Raw genomic sequence first — 19,822 nt, 5'->3', positions numbered from 1 at the left:
TTTTGGCGCATGAAAAGTGCTGGTTTACAAGGAGCAGCTACCAATTTCCTGCTATTTGAATCATATTTTTAAATGATAAACAGGCCTGGTATATTTATTGGATATTAAAGTCTGCTCTTGGGTATGTAAATATGTGCTTTCTAGCAGAGGAAACCCCACTGCGTGGTGGATTAGGGATATTCTGTTGAACTGCCTCTCTTTGAACTGTTGACTGTAGAGTGGGGATCCAGTGAGTCGTCAGAGGAGAAGCAAAAGGAGAAAGGAAATAAGGGGAGGTGACAGTAAAAACTGGAGGGGAGAACGCAGTAGGGGAGAGCCGAAAAAAGATGATGAGAAAAAAAAGTGAGAGTTCCTTCCTTTGTGATTTCATTTATGCCTAAAGTGTTTTAAAGTAATCCATACAAAATCAAATTAAATCAAAATGACAGGAAATGAGGGAGGAGCGGGGTATAGAGGTGAAGAAAGGATATCAATGAATGAGCGCAAGAGAGGAAGATGGCTCACTGAATAGAAATAGAAAAGATCCAGAAGAGGAGGATAAAAATGTGGCAGAGAGGAGATAAAGAGTGAATCTGAGAAAAAGAGAGCAGAAGTTTGTAATTATAAAGCAAGAACAAATGAATCAGCATTGCTACAGCTGAATAATGCAACGGCAGAGCTCGCAAACACACATGCCAAGGACAAGAGGTGTGTTTCAAGCAGAGCTAGCTAGCAGGGACACAGAGAGAGAAAGAGACACAGGTTCAGCTAGAACATCTGTGGCTTATGGAAATGGCTCATGTTCAAAAGAGAAACAACTTCTGGTGAAAATGCAAATTTCTCTTGACGCTGCACTTGAATCATCTCACCGGGCTATAAGAAACAACACCTCGGATAACTTCTCTCAACCTTTCGGTTTCTTGTGTACAAGCCAAGATACCCACAGAGTCTTACCTTCCTCTCTGTCTCCGAGTGTGTATTCCCACCTTCGCTTTGTAGACTAAAATTTATTATGACAGGGAAGACGAGCTGACGTCGAGAACGAGAGCAAAACAAGACTGAAAGGTTCAAAACAAGCTGTAAAGTTAACTTTGGAAGGCCAGCTCCTCCAGAAAAGAAAAAAAAATTGATTTCTTATTCGTGTCACCTATCCCCGATTCTCTGCCACATTCAGTGAGCCGAAAAAAGGCTTCAGTATGGAGATTTTTGTTTTCTTTTACAAGTATTGAATGCCATGCCTTAAAAAAAATGTGTCATTTTTAATTTGCGCCAGTAAAGTGTTTTTGAATGTCACATCCACTTTATGAATACAAATGCATTTCTCAACACGTGGAATGATGCAGGGAACAAAAGTCAATTTCGTTATAAATGTTGAGGGTCAAAGGAAAGGTGAAAACAAAAGATGTCAAGTGTATTGCAGGAGGTAGATCATATCACTAAAGCTGTTTATTGTGTTTATGCTTTGTTCGACGCTGTTTGGATTAACTACAGTGTGAAGGACAGACTGTGGTTAGAATCTACCTTAAAGATGCTGTACTTTCAACTCAAATGTGTGCTGAAGAAATCATACAGTAGAACATTGCAAAAATGCAAACATGGCCACAGTTTAAATGTATGTGCATAACTGTACTAAAAATAAGTCTGCGTGATGCATTTAAGATTCATTATGTGTCCCCCAGTTCAATTTTTCACAGCTGATTCTAAAATAAATATACTTGACAATGAAGTTTGAAAAATTAAAGACAAAATGAAACAGAAATGGAAACTGTCACTTTCTGCAAAATAGTGAGAAAGACAGGAACAAGTGAGACGCCACAACACATCATTAAGCCCATTTATAAAGATTATTATAAAATTTTAGATTGCATATCTAATGAATAAAAACAAATCTTACAGCTTTTAAGTTTAAGTTATTTAAAGTTGTGAAAACATGCACTGTCTTTTTAGTGTACCATACGTAGGTCCAAAAAATCCCCAAACTTTTCATCTAATCATTTAGTCCTTTAGGGACAGAGTTTGCAAATGAAATGTCCATATTTCTTCTGTTAAGTATTTCAGCAATGTTACCACTTCTCTTTCTCTCTCAGGGTCTAGTGGTGCCAGCAAGTACTGCATAACAGTGAAATAGTTGATGAAAATTGATTCATTTTAATAGAAACTCAACAATGAGTTAATCCATGGAGCAGATGGGTGATGATCTTTGATTATAAAAATTCCACTCACTATAAAACCCTGCCTGAAACACCCATTGCTCCAAAAGTAACTGTAGCCTTACTATCTAATAACTAATATCAAGCATGTTTGATTTTGTGGGGAACAGCCAAGATAACAAAAAGACTGTAAGCTATTAAGACAAGTAACTTTTTGATCAGCCTTCATCTAACAACGTGGGTGACGAGGGCTCACTGAGGTGTTATTCTGTCCTTGGAAATCTGTCACAGACAGTAAAATCACTTGAAATGTTGTTTGGTGGAAGGCCTGAAAAGGGCTTTTCAGGCTGTATATTATTAGCCTGGGCTATCCCTAACCATGGGCTACGAGTTAATCTCGGGATAACTTAACCTCTTTATTGTTAAGCCGGGGTTAAGCGAAGTACAGGGCTGTACGATTCATGCTGCACCTCTGCCAGGCCTGGGTCACATCTGTTGGTACAGCCAGAGTGTAAATGCTTTCTTAGCTAAGGGCTAACAGCTCCCTTAGCCTGGGGCTAACTGCAGGGAAAGTATTTTCAGAGCAACAGGTGTTTGCTTTCTTGATAACAGACTGTCAGATAAATAGTTTTTTTTGTCCAGTGGGACATTTTTCAGGCTGTTGGAGTTTCACAATAATGTGCCAATGGAACAATAGGCAGTCTTCCTATTAAAACATCCTAACTGTGTGGAGAGCAGGTGCTCCATTCTAGCTCTGATGCATCATCCAAGTTTTTTACAATGCTCTTCTAGTAGCAAATGCGGGTGTATGGTATTGTTAGTCCTATAGACTGAATCACCTTGGCAGTTCAGAAAGCATTAGCAGTTCAGAAAAAGCTCATGTGAATCATTATAATTTTCAAAATAATATGTCATTATTTTACTTGCTGACTTCCTCAGGAACTTTTTTATTCTAATACCTTATAGGATCTTTTTTTCCCCATTGCACTGGCAGAAATAGGCTCCAATATATTTCCATTTGTGAATGGAAGCAGAGTCCTAACTTTTCATCGTTTGTCTCTAATCCTTTCTACAGCCCAGAACTGTTCAGGCCTGAGGACGTGTGCAGACTGTTTGGAGAGGGCGGAGTGCGGCTGGTGCGGCGATCCCAGTAACACCGGCAGGGGTGTGTGCATGGAGGGCTCCTACCGAGGCCCCATGAAGCCCGCTGGTGCCAGGGCTGGGCCCCGAGACCGAGACAGACTACGGGACAAGGACATGGTGCTGGATCAGAGTCTCTGTTTGTCTGACAGAGGCTACAACTGGGCCTTCATCCAATGTCCCGGTGAGTGAACCACCAGAACAGAGCACATGCTCATCTGTTGGCCACATTCAAGCAGAAGGTTTCATTCTGTTTACACTGAAAACAGCAGATGAAAATGTTCATCCTTATTGTTATGGGTCAGTAATAGCAGTTTATTTGTGACACAGGGAAAAGAAAGGCTCACAACCTATACAATTGATTACAAAGGCCACATTAAGGCAAAAAAGAGAGAGGTGGATGTTTTTTTAATATGATGAGAATAAAGAAGATAGTGGAATTCAACTTCATTCTCTCAATACAAAATCTTCCTCCTTTGTATGACTTTTTCTTATGCCTGGCAGTAATAGTGAAATTCTTACTTTATTCTCAACATTTCAACTTTGATCTTAACACATTCTTACTCCCAGCTCATCAAATACAGCAGCTTGGTCACTGGCCTTACACTACCAGCTTGGATGCTGTAGTTAACCCTCTTTGCACATGCAGGGCTCCGTGGTCAAGGTAGCAATAAAAAATATGCAAAGTCCTTCTTGGTTGAAAATAAAGGTACAAAACCTACTTGGGTAAGTTGAGGCAACAAAACTACTTTAGGTGTAAGAAAAAATAAAATATATCCTTGGTAACTTATTAAATCTTCATTGCATGACATACGACTACTACGATCTACTCTTAAATATTAGAATTACACAGAAAACGTGTATCTTATACAACACATGGTTTTTGTTGTCAAAATTAAGAGCCAGTCTGAGCCTGTCGGCTCATCAATCAGGTGACAACAGGTGCTTGCAGTCAGTGGTCAGCAACTGCGGCACCTGGCTCTAAAAACTGCAGTCGCTTTGACCTTGCGAGGTTATCATTGCCCACATGACGTCAGAGCAAGTCGGGATCAAGTTGGACACACTTCTAACCGGCATGCATTGTGCAGCGATCATCGGTAATTGGTTCTGCGCAGGCCTGGCTCATCCTGAACACACCTCATGTTATGTGCGTCAGGTAACTTGCATCAAGTGGCTTTATTCTTCAGAGTGGTGGCAGTGACATAACGTCATGTACAAACATGTGTTAGCCTAACCCTGCCCAAACTACAACCATCTCACAACGTCAACCACATGTGAAATAGGCCTCTGGTAGTATCTCAAACAGCCGCTAAAGGGTGCCGTCTGTGCCTGCATGTGATGTTGAGGGGCGAAAGTGTTGGTATGTGACAAGTTGGGATGAGAACAAGTTAGATTAAAGCATAATGCTAGAGCAGGCGTCTCAAAATATCAGCCCATGGACATTTCTGGCCCCCAGTTTGACCTGCATTTTTTTCTAGTTGTTTCATATTAATTTAAACTACCTTTCGATTAATTACAAATGAAATAAAAACACAATTCTATTTTAAAATGTTTTGTATGTATGCTTTTCTGAAGGATTGCATGCTGCAGTTCACTGATATTCTGCATCCAAGAAAGGAAAAGCTTATTCAATGATATATCTGTATCAGCAAACACAGTGGCAGGGCTGTTGAGAAAGTTATCCAGTGACCTTCATGATCAGTTACCTGCCAATGTTCGAGGGGTGTTTGATGAAAACACTGACAAACCCAACAAGGTGCACTGATGGGCAATGTTTGTCCAACTAATATTTATATAAAAAAGTGTAGAAACTGCTGTTGCTATTTTTTTTTTTTTTGACAAAAATATCGTAGTAATTGAAACAAAAAAAGTAAATTTTCAGAAATATTGCTCTTTGTTGCAGCACTTGATGGTTGAAGTGTCCCCCCTGTGAGATGACAATATCATTATTAACCCTGGTGCTAGAAGGACACCTTCAGAAACAAGCAAAGCATAAGGGCTCTGACTAAACTGCTGTATTTGATGTGTCAGGAGTGAGAAGGTGCTGTTACTCTCAAATTTTTTTCTCAAAATTTATTCTCAAATTCCTAAATATGTTTCTTATTCCTGGCCTTACTAATCTCCCATAGCCTACTTAATGACCATAAAGTTGAACTGACACCTCTTGCAACAAAAAACTGAACATTATAAACTTTATTTTTATTGGATTTATTGCAGTAGTTACAGGTAAGTGTACATAATAAAGTAGCAGCTGACTATCTTTTACTGTGTCTGTGTATAATTTCCCTGCAGCGTGTCAGTGTAATGGTCACAGCAGGTGTGTGAACGGCAGCGTGTGTGAGCACTGTGGGAACCTGACAGCAGGGACGCACTGCCAGAGCTGCATGCCTGGTTACTACGGCGACCCCATCAACGGAGGGAAGTGCAACGGTGAGCGCACACTACACAGTTTATATTTAGTTTGAGCATCAGATAAATAATACTGTTTTTTGCAAGAAACAGCAGCAACACTGCAGTCCTTAAAGTTTTACCTTTTAAAACAAGTGTGAAAATCTGTTAGTGTAGTTTGTTTAGTATTTATATTTCAATATGGTTTTATAATTCATCAAAAATTCTTTCTCTGGGAAACTTTTTGGACCGCAATTATTAAGTCAGAGATTCTTTTTATGTTTGTTTTGGAGAAATTCCCCTTTCAAGTTATATGTTACCTTCACCTCCTGCTCTTAACTTAGTGGCACTGACCAAACTTTTCTCTTTAACTTAACGCAAATATACAAGTTTATTTATTCATGTTACTTAAACTTAAATTTTTTTGTATTTGTTTTCAGAACACTTAAGAACTTTTAAACATGACTTCTTCCAACATGAAGTCTTTCGACTTGAAATGATGAGTTGAATAAATGTTCTGTACAGAGTTCAATCAACTCATTCGATTAATGGAGAATTCTGTAATATATTTGCTGCACTTTATCATAAAATAGACATATTGTGTCATCATAGAGTAAGGAAGCATGCTCGGTTGAAATACAGTGCTACAGCTGCGGCGTCTGTTTCTATTCCTGGCCAAAATATCTGTTTTTGTTTGCCTTTTTCATATTAGAGTTTAAATTAATGCTGAATGTCTGTCATCACCATTGAGAGCTATACTTTAATGAGATTCTTCTTTCTTTATAATCTGAAGAAAACATATATGATGGAAACTTGCTGTGTGTCTTTAAAACAAACAAAGTGTTTTTTTTGTTTGCACAAAATGAAAACACTGTCAACCATGATGAAGGGGTCAGTCTTGAATTCAGTCCCTGTCCCCTTACAATCAAAATGTAATAAATTCACTGTGAGCAGTTTCACACATTGTCTTTGTGCCAATGCTGGGACAAAGACACTCTAACAGGAGCAGCTGTGAGTTCTTTGTGTGAAATGAAGAGCTTTAAACTGAAAATGTTCAAGTAAATTAAATTAGTTAGGAATGTGCATCAGTATAACTGAAGAGTTGTTGGTTCAACTTAATATCTTAAGCTATTTCAACCTCTTTTTCTCAGGTACAACTGAATTAACATCAAGTTTATTTTGAATCATTACAAAATTACCTTCTTATTATTTTTTTTTTTGGGCTTTCTTTCCTTTCTCTCCCCTTCTGTCTTCTTCATTCCCTGTTTTTTTTGTCTTTTGTCCTCTTCTCCTCCTTTTCTCTTCTCATTTCATCTCTTTTTCTCCTGTACTCTTTTACTTTTCTACCGTGTTATCCTCAGTTTATCGACTTTCCTCTTTTTCCTTTCTTGTTCTGCCCTCTCCTCTTTATTTCTAAATGCTTCTTCTGTGGATGTCCTGTCTCTTTTCTTTCTTATTTCTCTCCTTTTCTCATCTTTCTTTTGTTGTTTCCCATCCTCTCCTCTTAAAATCTCTTTTCCTTTTTTTGTCCACCTTTTCTCTTTTCTTGTCCTTTCTTGTTCAGCCTTCTCCACTTTTTCTCATCAATTCTTTTTAGCTTCTTTCTTGTCCTTACTTCTCATCATCTTTACTCTTCTTTTCTGTCCTTCTAATTACTTTTTTCTCTCCTTTTCTTTAAGTCATCTTAATTTTCAAATTCAGTCAACTTAAAATTTTAAGGCCAGCCTGAACATCATGCCATTCATTAAAAACATGTCAACAAAGTGCTGCCAGCAGTTTACAACACTGTAATTGACACAAACAGCCTGAAGGGGGCAGTGTTTAAAAGCTGTGAGTGTGGGCTCTGGTCTCTGTTGAGCTTGTGGTGACCAGTGGAGCAGTGAAAGGAGAAACTACATGTGTAGTCGGGACAGGATTGTGGTCTGCAGACATTGAGGGAACAGCACCAGCAGCTTAGTTGAGTCTCTGCTTTCATTTTTTTAGCTGTTTCTAGCGAGCAGCAGACAGGTTTGTCTCAGAGAAAAATACTGTTAAATAATGTAGTTCACAGAGCACACACATGCTTCATGTGCATCCATATTTTTCTGCTCGGAATCCGTCTGTCAGCTGTTTTTCATGCTTTGTTTTTTCTTCATATGGTAATAATCACAGCAAATCCCTCAGCTGAAAATGTTAACAACAGATTATGTGTGTGAGGTGGATGATAGAAAGCAGAAGCCACAGGAAAACGGGGGTGTGCATGTGATTTGAAGGCTTTGGGGGGAGATGTGAGAAAACATCAGGGATGGGAAAGTGTAATGAATGAATGAGTGACTGCTGGGCTGTGAGTGAGTGAGAGGGAGGCAGCGGCGAGAGGGAGGTGCAGTAACATCAGTCTCGCTGTGACAGATGTGCGTTTTGGCTTGGCAGCGGCGTGACATTAAATCGCTCTTAATCATTTTCTTATTTCCTGAGTTGACTGGTGTCTCCGTCCCTGGCGGCTTTGCGCAGCGAGCACGGCGCTGATAGATGCGCGCCTCTCGTCGCCTCCGTACAGGATAGCCTCTGATGCACTTTCTCTTCTACTTGCAATATTTCTCTTTTCACTCCGTCCTCTGTTTCTGTGTCTTTTTGGCTTTTCCTCATGCTATCTTTAACATCCCCTGGTTACATTCTCCCTGCGGTTTCTCTACGTACATGTTCTCCTCTTATGCCTCCTTTGCTTTCATGGTTTATGGCATATTTGTTCAGTTTATCCCTTTTTTCATACGTTGTTCCTGTCTTTCTTTTTCTCTCTCCTCTTTTACTTTCTCATACTGCCCTCTCCTCTTCTTTGTTTCCTCTCTTGTCATTGCTTCTTCTCTTATCTTGTTTCTTTCACTTCCTTACCTTTTCCATCCTGGTTTCCCTTTCTTTTTTTCTCTCATTTTCTCATCTTTTGCAGTCATTCGCCTCCTCCTTTTTTCCTTTTTCCTCTTTTCTTATTTCATCTCGTGTTTTCTCCTTTTCTCTATTTTTCCTTTTGTCCCTTCTTTTTCCACATTTTGTCTACTCTTATCTTGTTTCCTTATCTCTCATCTTTTCCTTCCCTTTTCTGTCTCTCTTTCCCCTTTTTCTTTTCTTCTCTCCTTTTCTCAGCTTCCTTTTGCTCCACCCCCCTCCCCTTCTCTTCCCCGTCTCTTTCCTTATTTTTATTTTCTTCTTCTCTCTTGTTTTCTTGTTTCCTTTTCTGATTTCTCTTTTCTCCTCTTCTGTATTGTCCTTTTCTCCATTCCTTTACTCATTTTGTATACTTTCTTCTTTTTTCTTCCCTTTCTCCCCTTTCCCTCTTCTTTCTCTTTTCTCATCACTTCTTGTCTCATCTTGTTTCTTTCTTTTCCTTACCTCTCATCTTCTTTGACTGTCTTCTCTTTTCCTCTTCCCCCCTCTCTTTTTCCCTTGTCTTTCATTTCCTCCCTTTCTCGTCTGTCTTTTGCTGTTACTCCCTCATTTCCTCTTTAATCCCTTATTTTTATTTCCTTTCTTTACCTGTCCTCTTGTTCCCTTTACTTTCTTATGTTTTCTTTGTTCATCTCAGGATTTCTGCACTTCACTATTTTCCACTTCACCACTTATTTTCCTCATTCTCATCTCCTCTCCTTTTTCCTCCTCCTTTTTTTTCCCTCTTTGGTCCATTTCCTCTCTCCTCCCAGTAATGTGCTGGTTAAACTGGGCTCATCCATCTGCCTCCACCTTGCCTTTCCCTCCTTTACCTTTCCCTTAATTCATTTCCCCTCTTTTACTTCCTCTCCGCCTCTGTCATTCCCTCTTACACTTCACAATAACTCTCTGTCTTTAAATTTCCGCCACTGTTCATCCATCCATCAGTCTATTCATCCTCCTTTCTGTCTCCATCTCTCTTTATATTAAAGGACCAGTAGATTTACCTTGGGCTAAACTGTTGGGAGGCAATGATGTGTGGCCGATTAGAGGACTGAATGATAGCAAGACGGGGAGAGGTAGGGGCCTCGGCTCGTAGGGTTATAAAGAGGATGGATGCGTGAGACAGGCTCTGGGGGACGGAAAGGGGGAGGGAAAAGGGAGACGGAAGACAAGCAGACAGAAAGAAAGAAAAAGGGATAACACCATGTGGTGAGAAACACAAGGTTAATATCGGTGGAAGAGGACAGTCGCCCTTGGATGGAGAGATGATGAAGAAATAGAGGAAGAGATGGAGGGATAAATAGAGAAAAAGAGATGGAGGACAGACAGAGGAGAGGGGAGTCTGTCCGTTCCCCTGTCCCTGTGACAGATGATTAACTAACCTTGTCAAATGTGGATGAAGTGTGTGTGTGTATGTGTGTGTGCATGTGCAGGGCATTAGTGTCCCTTTTCTCTGACTGTACTGTTCACCTTGTCCTGCAAAATCAAACACACTCACACCACCAGTCAGAGCTGCAGCCGACGTGATTTTGGATATCTGTTTAGACTTTTTAGTTCCTCAGAGGAGAACACACATTTTAGCGGCTGACAGTAAACCTGCATGTTTTTATGAACATTGTGGGAGTCTTTGTTCTGCTCATTTCTCGTCTAGTTTTTATTACAGCCGAGTGACAGATTAATGTTTTCTAAACATTTCTTTTAATCATATTTATGATGGGAAGGCTTGTGCTGGAGTGTACTTGCTTGCTTTGAAGATAGAAACATCCACACATGGAAGTAGTACAACCACAGTTGTGTGTGTGGTTTGTGGTTTGCTTAATGGCACGTTAACAGTAGTGCTTGAGGATAAGGAGAGAGTTAAGGTGGATTTATGTGGCTTTGTCAGGGTGTTACAGAGGCTGTGAGGATCTGTAGCTCCCCCAAAGTGCTCCTCAAAAACCAGCACATCCTCATACCTACACTACAAAATAGGTGGAATTATATGACCAGTGGATAGTACTGACAGCGACAGACGAACTGGACCATGAGTAAGTTATGTAACTCATCTGACATTAAACATGTGAACGTTATAAAACTGTCACAGTGTCGTTAGGTTCAGGCACAAAAACTACTTGGTTAGGTTTAGGAAGAGAATATGCTTTGGATTAATATAAGTGATGATGGAAGTCACATGTGGAATGAACCTTAAAGGGACAAGTACATGTATTTCCTCCTGGCCTGTAGTGCTATTTATCCATCAGGATAGTTTTGGTGTGAGCTGTAGAGTTTTGAGATATCAGCTATAGAGATGTCTGCTTTCTCTCCAGTATAATGGGACTAAATGGCACTCAGCTTGTGGTTCTCAAAGTACCAAAATATACATTTAAAAAATACAAAACAAGTGTCTCTTTCCAAAAATCATGACCTGGTTACTGAAGATAATTCACAAACCTTTATGTGAGCAGTTTTGTGTAGGAACTACTTTCTTTCTGCAGGAGAACCCACTTTATTTTCCACAAGAAAGAAAGTAGGTCCTACATGAAATTTCTCATGACATGGTCTGTGGATTACTTGGCGGCTGATATCTCCAAAACGCTGCAACTCACACTAAAAAAAAAAAAAAAAAAAAAAACTCCATAAATAGGACTACAAGCCAGAAATAAATGTGTATTTTTGATTTGGGGGTCAACTGTCTCCCTTAAGTAACCTAAAACTTTCTTGTCCTGTGTTTGTTTGAGCGATCTCCGTCTCCTCCATGTGCAGAATTTTCTCCCTCTTTATAGTTCTGTCATTTCTACCAGGTTGCCGCATAACAATACACGTAAATATGGGTTGTAATAAAGTGCCTGCACAGATGATCTAGACATCCTCTTATCTGGTGAGGACAGGCTGTCAGAAATGTAATGTTGGGTCATGAGGCAAAGTAGATACCACATGGACACCTCAAGAGCTGTCGGCTTGTGCTGCTTATCTTTGGTTAGTGCTGAAGCCTGGAGTTGATTTATTAAGGTGAACTATTTCATTAATAATTAATTTGTTATTTTTCAAGCAGAAATATTAAACATACACGGGGACCATTTCTCTAAAATGTGAGGAGTTTCTTCTTTTCCCCGTTTTTATATAATTACAAATAAAATACTTTACTATTTTCTGAGATTTCATGAAAATGGCAGAGAAAAAAATGCAGCCCTACTACAATTTCTGATTTCTTTAGAGGTTGTTGATAGTGAAGACATTTTAGGGCAAATTAAAAAGGATCTGTAATTTTATTAATGTTACAACAGTTATGTTTTGTGATCTAGAGAAGCCATTTACTGCAAACATGTCCAGTGTCACTCTCTTTCCCAGAAAATGAATGAAAGAATGAAAGGTAGGCAGTCAATGAACAATACATCTTAATGGACCTCTATCACACATTCATCCAGTGTCAAGGTGTTTATCTTATAATAAATGGGTGAAGTCATACACCATACAAAAAATCAATTCCATCAACAGAAGCATGGACAGCAGAGCTGCAGGAATGAAGATCAAATATAAAGAAAACTGTATTTCTTGCACCAGTAACCTGCCTCTTTTATGAGGTGAAGAGAAGAGAAGAGAAACCTAGTTAACATCATTGACATAAATAAAGATGGGCGACACATCACATTTCCTCACATTGTATAAAAATGAAGCCAAAATATCCTGGATACGAGCGGAGGCTGGTGACATCATTTGGAGTCAGAGTCTGCCCAGTAATGATCAGGGTTGGAGCCGCATTATTGAGATCCCGCCCACACAGCTGGCTGACTCAATCGCGAGCACAGCTAAGCCATCAACTGTGACAGATGACAAAACCTGTATTAGAGAAAAAATAATTTTACATGTGTTACATGTCCTGTGTCCTACATATACTGCAACCAGCCACCAAGGGGTGATCAAGCCTCTTTGTCTTCACTTTTGTGGAGCTGTCATGTTTTCTGTCTCTGTATTCATGATTAACATGTTGAATTGCTAGATAAAAACAATTTCTTGGCTAATGGCAAGGTTCTAAAGTGCACATTTATATGGTAAAGGTACTGGTGAATGATCAGATTACTTAGCAATTAAATGTTAACAAAGGTTTTAGGATAATCAGAATGTTTTAGCGCACAAACGTGTTGCCTGATCACTTTCTTTAACCTTATTTCTCAAAATCATCCTTATTCTTGTGTAGAAGATGTAGTTCTTTCTTTGGAATAGAGCTCAGGTTCAGTGAGGTATCACCAGCAGCAGGCAGACCACTGCGCTCCCATGCCTCCCTCTGAATTGTCTTCCAGGCAAGACTTCAGCTTGTATTATTTCTTCTCGTGCTTGTTATCTTTTGCTACCCAGCGCTTCAGCGTATAATGCTCCTCTGCCATCGGCACCTCACGCTGAACAGTTTTATTGCTTCCATAAATTTTGCATGATTCACATCAGGAGCTCCCTCTCTCCATCTTGCTCTGATACTCCATCTCTCTCTGCACCACCACGCTGGCCGTCTCTGAAGGCTTTCACTCATGCTGCTTGCGTGATGCATAGAAACACTCCACAAGTCAAAGGTTGCTGTTGGGTCTTCAGGACATCACTGAGCCAAGAGGTTTCATTATTCCTTCGAGGTTCAGCCCAGTTCAGTGCGTTTTTCTTGTAGGGCTGCACAGGACTTCTAGTGTTCTTCAGTCCTTCAGGAAAAGCAAATGATAAGATCAATAAATAAATTAAAACAAGATTAAAAAAATAATAAATGTATAACTTGATGTGTTATAAATTCATTAAAACAGAGAGGGGCATGCTTAATGTGATCTGTGGCCACATTTGAAGCACTATACAATAAATGAAGGTGAATACTAGCTGACTTTGGGGGAGTAAAAGATATTTGGATTGCTGCAGATCATTCATTCACACAGATTACAACAAAGCTACAGGTGGAAATGAGCATGTATACATTACCTTTCTTACCTAATGAGCTAATTAAACCTGTACAATATCGAAGGTTGTGTCGCTTGTAGGCGGCAACAAGAACTTTACTGCAGGTACGCATGTTCAGCCGTCAATAGTTTTAAACTTTCCAGTAAAACAGCAGCCTTGGTTAATTGTTAAAACACCTAAAATGTCTTATTATATTTTTGTGTTCTTGTCAAGCAACCTCTTGTGGACAATTATTATCATCAAAGATGTAATAATGGGTTGCTACTGCACTACAGGAGGAGGTCATTAGGTTTATAAAGAACCACCATAAGTCCAATAAGCAGTCATTAATGATATATTATTGCAGGTGTGTGAATACAGACCCCACATCTTGGTATACTGTTCATACTGGACATAATTTAGTCCATCTTGGCAATATATTTTAGCACTGTTCGGCTCAGGGGTGTAGTGGGGATAAACCACCTATCCACCTTCTTGAAATGAGCCTCAGAGTTTACCCATCTATTTTAAATGAACTGCATCAATCAGTGAGTCAAAATTCTACCATATAAAACTATATTTACCACTACACCTCGGATTTTTTTTTACATGTTCTAGATAATCTTATGATAGTCAATTTAAAGTGATAGTTCACTCAAAAATGAAAGTTCAGTCATTATCTACTCACCCTCATGCAGATTGAAGTCGGATTTAGTTTTTTAGTCCACTAAACACTGCTGGAGTTTCACAGAAAACAGTGTTGTAGAATCTCACAAACAATGGTGTGATGATGCCCAGTTTTCAAAGGTAAAAAACCCTAAAATGCCTCCATACTGCTCGTCTGGTGTAATCCAAGTCTCCTGACGTGCCAAGTTGACTTGAGATACGTCATTTACACCATGTTTTTAGCCTGAATCTTCACTGTAGATCCTTAGCTTGGAGATACATTCATGTGTTTGCACACTGTCTGAACTGTGTGTGCACACAAGTGAATGGCATGTTGGGGCTTTAGGAGACTTGGATTGCACCAGACAACCAGTATGGAAGCATTTTCATTTTTTTTCTGTAGTTTTTTTACATTTGGAAACCATTCACTTCAATTGTTGGGGGGATTCTGCAATGCTGCTTTCATATGAAACTCCAGCAGTGTTTTTTGAACTGAAAAGCTAAACCTGACCTTCAGTCAGCATGAGGGTGAGTAGAATTATCCCTTGAAGAATTCATCTACAGTCTGGTAAAAGCCATTTGAAAATCAGGACAGTCTAATGTTAATCACTGTTTCAGCAGTAAGGAGCCAAAAAAGATTAGGTTAATATACAACACAGGTTACAGTTTTGAAAGTTTATCCAGAAAGTGATAAGACAGTTCAAAGCGAGCAGACAAGAAAGTGACAGGACGTAAGGCACCAGGATGAAATACCAAGTTTTTAGGGAGTCTAAACCCCTTGTAGGATGGACGGATGGATCAAACAAAGACATAAGTTTTACTCACATAACTTATATAAGTTACATTCTAGTTGCATTACTTACTTTCTGCAGGTTAAAAAGAAACTAACCTGGAATTTTAGTTTCACTCGGGGAACCCCTAGTCTCTTGGAGACGTAAATGCCACTTCATACTGGAGGTTACGTAAAGGTCCATCTTTAAACCCAAACCTTTCTTAAAACTACCCAAGTAATTTTTGTCCCTTTATGTTGAAAGTCTACCAAGACATCACATATTTATTATTGCTATCTTGAATGCAAAGCCCTGCAGGGGCAAAACTGATACTAGACAGTTACCTACAGCAGTCATTGCCAAACTTTAGAATGAAAATTTTCTGAATCCCTCCCAGATCTTTAATTACAACTCTGATCAACACAGTCAGAGACTAATTGTACCAATGACAGGATATGTTTCAGGGTTAATGTGATATGTCACCAAATACAGTGAAACACCTGTTAAGATAGGTCAGATAAAAGAAGATCATGTGTCTCTTTGTCTCTCTCTCACACACACACACACACACACACACACACACACACACACACACACACACACACACACACACACACACACACACACACACACACACACTTCCGCTCCTCTCTGTCTCTGTCTTGTGTCCCTAATTTTGAGGTTTTGATGTACTGTCTCGAAGCAGGGTGCAGCAGCGGGAGTTCTTTGTAAATTTGTGTTCAGTGCAGGAGCTATAGAGATGTTGAGTGCTGTCTCTGCAAGAAACTGGCAACCCAGCAGCATCAACCAGAGCCTGGTACAGACAGGACAGCAGGGTAGTGTGTGTGTGTTTGTGTGCGTGATGGATCAGACAGAAGCAGCTGTTGTTGAGCTTCAGCAGCAGCAGAGTAGCAGACGAGGGACGCTGCCTGCAGAGTTGCTCCATTCAGTCCTCTCTGTGGAGACGCTGCCAAATCCACTCTCACCTGCTATGAGTGTGTGTGTGTGTGTGTGTTCATATTTGTGCTTTTAAACCTGCTTGTGTGTGTTTATGTACCTGTGGAGCCTTGTGGCAGAATTGCAAACTACCCAGCATTCTTAGCGGTATCCAGTCATCTTCCCTCTGGCAGCTCTATTCCTGGCATCTAACTGGTCACCATACGACAATAAGACACACACACATACCTCCACACAAAACCACACACACACACAAACGGTCCTGTAAATATGATTTTAAACGGCTTTTGAATCCATTTTGATCTGCAGTCAGCTGCAGCTGTGACTCATGTCTTCTCTAGAATAAGCTGCTTTGAGACTGTGTGCGTTCATTTATGGCTCGCAGCTCACACTGACATTAACCAGCATACAATTAATATAACTTTGCTCCCACACTATGTAGGACAAGCAGTAGTGTTGAATAAAGTAGAGTAACATATCCATTGGAATACTGTATACACAAATGCAACACCACAGACACCATGATATATGGTTAAAAGTGATTGTTACAATTTAAAGGAGAAATCTGTAACATTTACTGTAATAAATCATGAAATGATCACGATGGGTCATCAGAGATCAGGGAAACACGTCAAGTTGAAATATGTTTAATTTGACATGACTGCAATAACTGTGGTGTTCCCCGTTGAAAAGTCCATTCTGGACAGAAATAACTGCTTTGTATGTCTGTTTCATGTTAATTAGATTTCAAATTAATGCAGTATGTATGAGTAAGTGTTTGTGTATGAGTCATAATAAATCATTAACAGTCTTGTAGAAGGCGTAGATGTTTATAACTTTTTAATTGCTCAAAATGTTAATGGGGTTTGGCAGGTAGTTAGGCAGCCACTTAACTCATTGTCCACAGTGTTTATTTCAATGCAGTGGGCTTTTGTTTATAGGCTATTTTATGTATTGTTTATTTTGATAATAGGCTTAACTTTACATTGACAGACAATTGACAGTTATAAGTTGCTGATCAGATCACTTGTTTTTGCTTGTTTTTGTCAATTTACGAGGCTGCATGTGTCCTGCGCTTCAGCAGCCTGCCTGTCTCTGCCCTGTCTGGTGAAGAGGGGGCGGGCGATAAACAACTTGCTTCAACCGTAGATCATGTATTAAACAGGATTACAACTCATTTAACCTACAGTCTGTGGCTCCAACTCCCTATTTGGGCAGCTGTACTCATTTTTGCACAAGCAGTGGTTACATATTCCTCCTTTAAAGTTTTTGTGCAGAAATGGGCTCCCCAGCCAGACCAGGTTGAGTAACACTGCATCACAGGCTATTAAATCAAAAGAACATCAAGAGAAGTGTTGCCGCTCAGCTTCTAAATTATTGATTGTCCTGTGGATGACAGAACATATTACATATTTGACAAAATTCACACAGAATTTGTGCAATATTAAACAAAGGCTGTGAGTTATTTCCATTCACCAGAACCCTGTCAGGAATGTGTTTTTGGCATGGAAATATAAGTAACATTTTAGCTACAAACGTGGTCAAGAATGTTACAACAGTGCAAGCTTCATTTGCCATCAACCAAGCTGCTTTCTGCATCAAGAGACTCCAAGTCTAATTTGAAGAAGCACCTTGAAGTTACTTGAAGTTCTCTTCAGTAATGTCACTGTGCTCTGTCATGCTGATGAGGGTCTAATGTGTAGGACAGCGGGCTGTGTGCTGTACAGGCTGTAAAGCTCCAGAGGCAAATTGAAATGTTTTGCTTTTGGGCTATAAAATTTGACTTGACACGTCCAGAACTCAGCAGGCAGGCTTTTAACAAGAACTAAGAAAAATGACCACAGCACTCCTGTGTAAGCTTCTTTACACCAGCTCCCACTAAGTTGTGGAATAGATTTTAAGATTTTACTGGTGACTCAGTGGTGGTGCCTCACTCCCTCATATACCGCTGATTTGTTAGTGTCGTATATATTGGCAGATATCCTCTGCCTGTTCCACAGGCCCGGCTGAAAACGAGTCAGTAATCTGCAGTTTTATCTGAGTTTTAATTGTTTTGACCCGTCATGCTTTTATTTGCCTATTATGTTTTTATTTTCCTATTTCATGATTTTCTTTGCACTGTATTGATTTTATATGCCAAATTGCTTTGTTAGCAAAGCACAAATTAGCCACAAATATGATCCATTTATTCAACACATGATTCATTTTTTGGATGTGTGTGGTGTGTATAAGCTGCTTCGTAACCTAGTGAGAACAGTAAAGTGATCTCCTCAGTGAGGTTATTATTAGTAGGGATGCACCGATACCAGCATTGGGTATCGGTCTGATACTGTCCTCTTGCACTTGTACTCGTATTCATAAAACTACTTCGATACCCAACACCCAATACCATGTCACGAAAAGCAGCCGCTCAGTACAAGTAAACATCTAAAGAACCACCACGATGTGGTGCAAGAAAGTGTGTCATCACTCCCCAGAAGAAATATTCAGATCTCCACAAGTTGACTGACTGAACTTTTAGAAGACTGTATTTAGAAAGTCTATAGTCACTACATATATTTTTATTACTGTATATGTACAGAAAAAAAGAAAACTTCCAAACCTGCTTTAAAAAGTGTTTTATTTTCATTAAACTATGAAACATTATTGTATATGTTCTGTGTGATAAATAGACCTAAAAAGTGACACTAGAGGATAAAGATTTGAATTTTTTAAGGTCAAGTGTACATGACTTACAGAGATCTATTGGCAGATTATGACAGAAATTAATATAATATTCAGGAATATGTTTTCTTTAGTGTATGATCATCTGAAAATACGAATCATTGTGCTTTCCTTAACCTTAGAGAAAGAGCCATGTGGATCTACAGGCTGCCTTGTTTCTACAGGAGCCCAGAATGAACAAACCCAACACTGGCTCTATCTAGAATACAGCCTTTAACATTTTGCTCGGACGGAGAGATTGACACAACGTATTTGCAATCTCCACCCTCACTGTTAGACACCACTACATCCTACACACTTGTCCTTTAAATATTCACATTAAAGGTCGACAGTTCACTGATCAGATTCTGCTGAGGGAAGGAAACTATATTCAAGGGCTCTTTGATGTCACTGAGACGTGAAAATCATTTTTTCTCTTTAAATGCTAATATATACGTGTGTGTGCATATGTATAATTCACAGACTTGTTACCTCTATCTACTTCATGTTTGCCCCTTTTGCCCTCGACCCTTCACTACTATATCCCCTCATTAAGCGCAGTAGAAAGCCTTATCAAACTAAACTGCCCCGTCTGTGTGGCCGGACAAAGGAAAAGCAGGAGTCAGCCGGAGGTGGAAGGTGACATTGATGATGATGAAGATGATAGAAAAAACTATTCATGGAGACGAGCATTTGATTCATCTGGGGAATTCAGTTGGTTTCAGTGGCACAGTGGAAAATCATGAAAAATATAATATATTAAAAATTTTAGGACAAACAATAAGAATTGACACTCCTTAAGAGTCTGTATTAGTGTTTTAAAGCAACTTTGTGTAACATTTGGTACTTTCTTTTTATCTTTTTGACACCTTTATAGTTTCTTAGTGCAGTTCACTTAAACACCACTGTTAGTGTGGACAGTACACATACATTTGTTATGATTACTTTACTTATGATCAAAAATTAGCAAGTCAACTTTGCATTTTCCATAAAGGCTGCTGAGCCAGATTATGTTGCTGGCTTGCACAGCTCTGGTTCTGTGGCCCATTCTGGCGCTGCTCTCCATTAGCATTTCTCCATCACCTCAAACCTGAAAACCTCCTCCTCTCTGCAGTCCAAAGCTCCTGTTTTAACACCAACATTCTCCTGCTGAGCTCCCAGTCAGGACAGAGTCACTTAGCTGCACAGCTAACTAGCAAACTTCAGCAGCATGTAAAGCCACCTAACCATCAGGAAACATTTTCTCCATAAAATATGATCCCATTTCACCCACGCCACTTC

At 39.5% G+C, this 19,822-nt stretch overlaps 1 protein-coding gene across 2 annotated transcripts in view; it reads left to right on the top strand.

Moving 5' to 3' along the window:
- atrnl1a (attractin-like 1a) overlaps nt 1-19,822 on the top strand; it is a 406,244-nt gene that overhangs the window by 136,042 nt on the left and 250,380 nt on the right. For both annotated transcript variants that reach the window (XM_084735770.1, XM_084735769.1), the window contains 2 exons: nt 3,205-3,453; nt 5,562-5,699. In XM_084735770.1, coding sequence (XP_084591896.1) covers nt 3,205-3,453; nt 5,562-5,699 — 387 coding nt within the window. The remainder of the gene's footprint in view (nt 1-3,204; nt 3,454-5,561; nt 5,700-19,822) is intronic.

This window comes from Lutjanus erythropterus, chromosome 14, assembly GCF_056507025.1.
Source record: "Lutjanus erythropterus isolate fLutEry1 chromosome 14, fLutEry1.hap2, whole genome shotgun sequence".
Lineage (NCBI taxonomy): Eukaryota > Metazoa > Chordata > Actinopteri > Lutjaniformes > Lutjanidae > Lutjanus > Lutjanus erythropterus.
The sequence above is the reverse complement of the archived record's forward strand: the minus strand, read 5'-3'. Positions and strand labels throughout refer to the sequence as shown.